Source organism: Lipotes vexillifer, unplaced genomic scaffold (genome assembly GCF_000442215.2).
Source record: "Lipotes vexillifer unplaced genomic scaffold, Lipotes_vexillifer_v1.1 scaffold2648, whole genome shotgun sequence".
NCBI lineage: Eukaryota > Metazoa > Chordata > Mammalia > Artiodactyla > Lipotidae > Lipotes > Lipotes vexillifer.
The window spans coordinates 344,880-350,837 of record NW_006793424.1 but is presented as its reverse complement, the minus strand read 5'-3'; the positions used below and the strand labels follow the sequence as shown (position 1 = coordinate 350,837).

The following is a 5,958-nucleotide window of genomic DNA, read 5'->3' as shown; positions in this document are numbered from 1 at the left end:
GTACGCGGGCCTCTCACTGTTGTGGCCTCTCCCGTTGCGGAGCACAGGCCCCGGATGCGCAGGCTCAGCGGCCATGGCTCACGGGCCCAGCCACTCCGCGGCATGTGGGATCTTCCCGGACCGGGGCACGAACCCGTGTCCCCTGCATCGGCAGGTGGATCCTCAACCACTGTGCCACCAGGGAAGCCCTCGTGTCAGACTTTGATTCAACATTTCTCATCCATGTCGTTGCCTATAGCAGTAGGTTTTTTTTGTTTTTTTTTTTGTTTTTTAAATGCCATAGTAGCTGTGGTTCTCAAAATGTGATATCAGTGAGAAAACAAATCACACTGCCATTTTTGTTTTGTTTTGTTTTATCCCAAGTTTTCTCCATTTCAGTTAATGGCAACTCTGTTCTTCCAGTTGTTTAGCCAGAGAATTTTCAGGAATGAAGGAGAGGATCCCAGGACACTCTGTAGGTCGTGGTAGACAATAAAGGAGTAGTAGGTTATATAGTCTGATAATACGAGGTTCAAAATTGGGGACTGATGGTAGAGGAAGGGAGAATAGTCCAGGTCTAAAAAAGAACAATAAAGAAGGTACGTATTCCACGGGTATGGGCTCCATAGGAGGAAGTTTTCTCAGGAAGGTGAGAGAAGAGTTTAAGAGTAATAGATTTTGCTTGTGACGCACAGTGAGTGTTTGGCATTGGGATGCTTGGGACACGGAGACAGGATAAGCACGTGCGTGGAGATTAGCGTGGCGGGGATGAAGGGCGCTGACATAAATAGATTCCCAGACATACAGACGTGAACCCTGGAGGAGTCAAGGTGGATAGTGGTGATGGGCTGTAGGAGCTGGTGGTTTTCGGGAGGAATGGACGTCGGTGGGGGCTTCCTGCAGATGGGAGTTACGAAGTCTGGATGACTGGGTCTTGCTCTGCCCGTCGCAGCTGCACCACACGCACTTCTTCCACAGGGTCCTTAGCTTTTCCTCTAAGTGAGGCCTTTCTGTCCACCCTGTCTAAACCTGCAGTCTCCTACCCCCACGTGGCTTTTGTGTGTATTTTCCCCACTAGACTCTGAGTTATTAACTGCTGTCTACCCAGTGCCTGCAGCAGTACTGGGCACAGAGTAAGAACACAATAAATGTTAGTTGCTTATCTGTTGCACTAGTCACAGAGTTACACTAGGAATTTGATTGTTTTAGAGTATGATTCATACAGCATAGCTGTCCTGTGCTACGAACCAATGAAATTTTTATTGTTGAACATTGAATGAACACAAACAATACCTTATAAAACTGAATTATTTTCAACAATATAACCTTAGTTCTGATTTAATTTTAACTTACTTTGAGCAAACATTTATCAAGTTTCTTCTATCTCCCAGGGATGGATGGTGCTAGACAGTGGTGAATATACAGATACCTTCAAGGAACTCACAGCTTGGTAGATTATGAACACAGAAGCGAAATACCACTAATAATGAGATGACTGCCAAAGTAGCGATGTCAGAGACCTCTAGGAATGCAGATGAGAGACTGCCCGGTGGGCAAGAGATTATAAGGGAGAAGAGGAGTAACGGGCAGCAGCAGACAGTGCCAGGTGGGGCCATGGGGTGGTGGTGACTTCTGTTCCGGGACGAGGGAGAACAGGGTTCCCCGTACTGGGCAAAGAAGCAGTACTTGGACTAGGGCCGGACGCATGCAAGTGGGTAAAGTGGATATTGATAGTGGCCTGTTTTTCCTTTGGTAATCAGATAACTTAGAAGATGGTTTAGCTCCCTTAGTTTTTGGTCAGCTGATTGAGCACTTGTGTAAATTCATCAGTAACTGATTAAATCAGAAGGGCACTGTGAGTTTTGATCCCCTCAATTTGGATATTTTAAAGATGTTTTAAAAATATGTATCTTATTGCCCGATTGCTTTGCTAGTTAAAGTCTTTCCTGTTAGAAATATTCAGTAGGCTTTTGTGCTGGGTTGAGGTTTGGGTTGAATAGCTTTAACTAATAATTTTTGTTGGCTGTCTTGTTTCTACAGGTGTTGGAAATTAACAGCTCTTCTAGCTTTTACATTATTTAAATACAGTAGTGTCATTGCACTAAAATGTTCCTGATGTCAACCTCTCCAGAGTTAAACAGTGGGCAGAACTTCTTAACCCAGTGGATGACCAGTCCTTCTCGGGCTGGGGTCATATTAAATCGTGGATTTCCTATCTTGGAAGCAGAGGAAGAGAAGCGAGTAAATGTGAACATTTCTACCAGGCTTCCTATTAAACCCACAGACTTTCCAAATAGCTTCAGCTTTATCAGTGAAGAAGATTCACTTCATGAAGAACAGAAGTTGGAGCCCAACAGCCCTTGCAAGTCACAATCCGATAAATCTGAAACACAGAGAGTCTGTCCTTCAGCTAAAGAGGGAACACAAATAGTGGCATGTCAGCATGCTCCTGGACACTGGGAAGATAACAAAAATGACTTTATTTCAGATCCTGTGAGCGAATTCAAAGAGGTGGCTTATAAAGACCCACTTTTTAAAAAGCTTGAACAGGTAAAATGGGATTTGACTTAATATGTATCTGTGTTATTGCACAGTTATTGCAGGTATGATGAAAGGTCACCTGTTCCAGGTCTTTTTGTTTCTTCTCCTTTACTGTGAAAGCCTCATATACCATATTTTGCCTTTTGTTTGATAGGAAACATTAAAGCATGTTTAATAGGTAAGATATAAATAGAGTGCTTACGACAGCATCTTTAGGTTTCTCCCTCGTTTTGTGAAAACTAAATTGGAAATGGTTGACCAAATATTAGGGAGGAAAAGTTGGTTATAAATGTACTGATACCTATCCTGTTGTAAGAGTCAAAGGACTCATGTGACTTGTTCTGTTTCTTAGTTGAGAGTTTAGTTTTGGTGGCAGATTTAGTTACTTAGAGTTCCCTCTTTTTTTTTTTAATTTTTAGAACTTTAAAATTTTTATTTATTTGGCTCTGCCAGGTCTTAGTTGCGGCATGCAGGGTCTTTAGTTGCAGCATGTGGGATCTAGTTCCCTGACCAGGCATTGAACCCGGGCCCCCTGCATTGGGAGCGTGGAGTCTTAACCACTGGACCACCAGGGAAGTCCTTAGAGAGCCCTCTTTGAAACTCTTTATTAGAGAAGATATGAGAAGGGAGATGGGAGGGATTAAGATAAATGTAAGGGGCAAAGGTCCATAAAGAAATATTAATTTAATGAAGTTAATTTTATGTTTAAAAAGCTGAAAGAAGTACAACAGAAGAAGCAGGAACAACTGAAGAGGCAACAGTTAGAGCAACTGCAAAGACTCATGGCAGAACAGGAGAAGCTGCTCACCATGGTGTCTGGGCAGCATACACTCCCAGGTAGTATGTGCTTACGTAAGACCTTTGCTTAGTACAGCGATGGACAGTTACCTACACTTCCTATCTTTCATTGTTTGACAGGTTATTTCTACCATTTCTCTATCATATGTTGCAAACTGCAGTTTCTTAAGAAGCCAAGCAGACAACTATGGAATGGTGATGGTGTAATGTAATTGGGATGAGGGATCTGTGCCATTCTGGAGCATGTGTGCCCTTCTTAAAGGCATTCATATTTATTTATAAAATAAAATTTTGAAAAGACCCAGCAGAATAAAAGATCCAGAGCTGAATTTGGCCTGGGGCTACTGGTTTACAACCTCTGCCTGATGAATGCGAAACTGCTTAGGGTCGTAAAGGTGCGTATGTGTAGAAGCCATTCTGCTCAGCTAAAGAGCCGCACCAGAGATACTTTCTGTGGTAGTAGAGGACAGTTTTTCTGCTGTATGCCAGACCAATTAATGGAAAGCATGATGTGCTTATCAGTGGGGGGAAGGAGTGGAAATGTGATCTGGAGCAGTAGTTTTGAAAGTTTTTTGACCATGCCGCATAGTAACAAAAACATTTTAAATGATGACTCATAATTTCAAAGAAATTTCATGAATCATTTCTTATTGGTGTGCCTGGCAGGTAACAAGGATATTTTCTATTTTGTTTGTTCTATTCTATGTCATTAAAAAAAAAAAATGCCATTCATGATCTGTTGTGTCTGCTGACAAAATGGATTACGTCCCACAGTTTGAAAAACAGTGATCTGGAGCAGTGTGTTTGCTTCGTGCTACCTTTTAAGAGACACGCTTCACTGATTCAGTAAAATGCTTGTTCTCTTCAGAGGTTGCGCTGGACATTGAGAATATAAAGAAGAAAAAATATTGGCAAATGAATGTGCAGAGTGTGGCTGGATGGTACTCGGGGAGTGGTGGTAGTGCTGGTGATGAGAACTGTAGCAAATGAAGAGTGGTTTAGGGAATTTGGATGTTTATCTTAGAGAATATAGGGAACGTGGTGTGTATCTTGAAATAATTGAGTGCCTTTATGGAATACATAAAAATAATCAAAATCACTTACAGTAGCCTGTGGTAGTTCTTAAGGTAGAAATAGCACTGTGGTAGAGCAATAGGGAAGCAGGTGTCAAACATTAATATAAGAACTATCTCCATGGAGTTATGGAACAATTGCTTTAGGGCTATTTTCACATTTTTTGGTTTCAGGACCCTGTAGCACTCTTAAATTATTGAGGACCCCAAAGAGCTTGTGTTATATGGGCTGTAGCTATTGATATTTATGGTGTTAGAAATTAAAACTTAGAAATTTAAAAACTAATTCAATTAAAATAATAACCAATTACATGCTATAAATAACTTTTTTTTTTTTTTTTTGGCTGCGTTGGGTCTTTCTTGCTGTGTGTGGGCCTTCTCTAGTTTTGGCCAGCAGGGGCTACTCTTTGTTGTGGTGCGCAGGCTTCTCACTGCGGTGGCTTCTCTTGTTGCAGAGCATGGGCTCTAGGCTGAGCGGGCGTCACTAGTTGTGGTGCACAGACTTAGTTGCTCCACGGCACGTGGGATCTTCCCGGACCAGGGCTCGAACCTGTGTTCCCTGCATTGGCAGGCGGATTCTTAACCACTGCACAACCAGAGAATAACATTTTTTAATGAAAAAATTTTTTCTAAAATATTAGAAGAATTGCATTGTTTAATGTTTTTGAAAATCTCTTTAACTTCTGGCTTAAAGAACTCAGCTGATTCTCGTATCTACTTTTGCCTCCCATCTCTTCAGTTATGTTGATTTGGTTGATGTATGTGAAAAAAAACCCAGCCTCACACGGACATGTAATTGGAAAAAGGAGAGAGGAGTATTTTAATAGGCTTTTCAAATAATTTTGGTTATTTCTTTGATACTGCACCAAACTCAACAAGTGGTCGTTTCTTAGCGGTTATTCACAATATGGAATCTGAAATCATATTAGTGAATTTTCATTCTCTATTACATTAAAATATATTAGAATGTCTTGCCATTTTTTCCTTTAAAAATGAAGATTATTAAAAATAATTATTGCATTAATTAAAATAGATCTCAGTTTCTTTCTTTATTTGGCTGCGTCGGGTCTTACTTGCGGCACACAGGACCTTCGTTGAGGCATGCGAGATCTTTTTCTCTTCGTTGCAGCACTCGGGCTTCTCTCTAGTTGTGGTGTGCAGGTTTTTTTCTCTCTCTAGTTGTGGCGTGTGGGCTCCTGGGCGTGAGGGCTCTCATTGAGGTGTGCGAGCTCAGTAGTTGTGGTATGTGGGCTTAGTTGCCCTGTGGCATGCAGGATGTTAGTTTCCCGACTAGGGATCGAACCCGCGTCCCCTGTATTGGTAGGTGGATTCTTTACCACTGGACCACCAGGGAAGTCCCTAGATCTCAGTTTCTAAAGTATCATAAAATTTTAGGAAGTTTCTGAAAGTCAGAATCATTCAAGGTCAGAATGATTTATTCTTGAAAGTAATTTTGAGTATGCCTGTAGACGTTTGGATAAGCATAAAAAAGGATGTGAAATCGTACGTGAATATTAATAATAGTTACTCCAAGGGATTGATTTTTTTTTTTTTTTTTTTTTTTTTT

General features: G+C 41.2%; 1 protein-coding gene across 1 annotated transcript in view; it reads left to right on the top strand.

The window, feature by feature from the left end:
• Window positions 1–2,019: 2,019 nt before the first annotated feature.
• Window positions 2,020–5,958, top strand: part of CPAP (centrosome assembly and centriole elongation protein) — a 55,308-nt gene continuing 51,369 nt past the window's right edge. Inside the window, exons 1-2 of the mRNA XM_007466344.1 lie at window positions 2,020–2,529; window positions 3,234–3,357. Coding sequence (XP_007466406.1) covers window positions 2,086–2,529; window positions 3,234–3,357 — 568 coding nt within the window. The 5' untranslated portion in view covers window positions 2,020–2,085. The remainder of the gene's footprint in view (window positions 2,530–3,233; window positions 3,358–5,958) is intronic.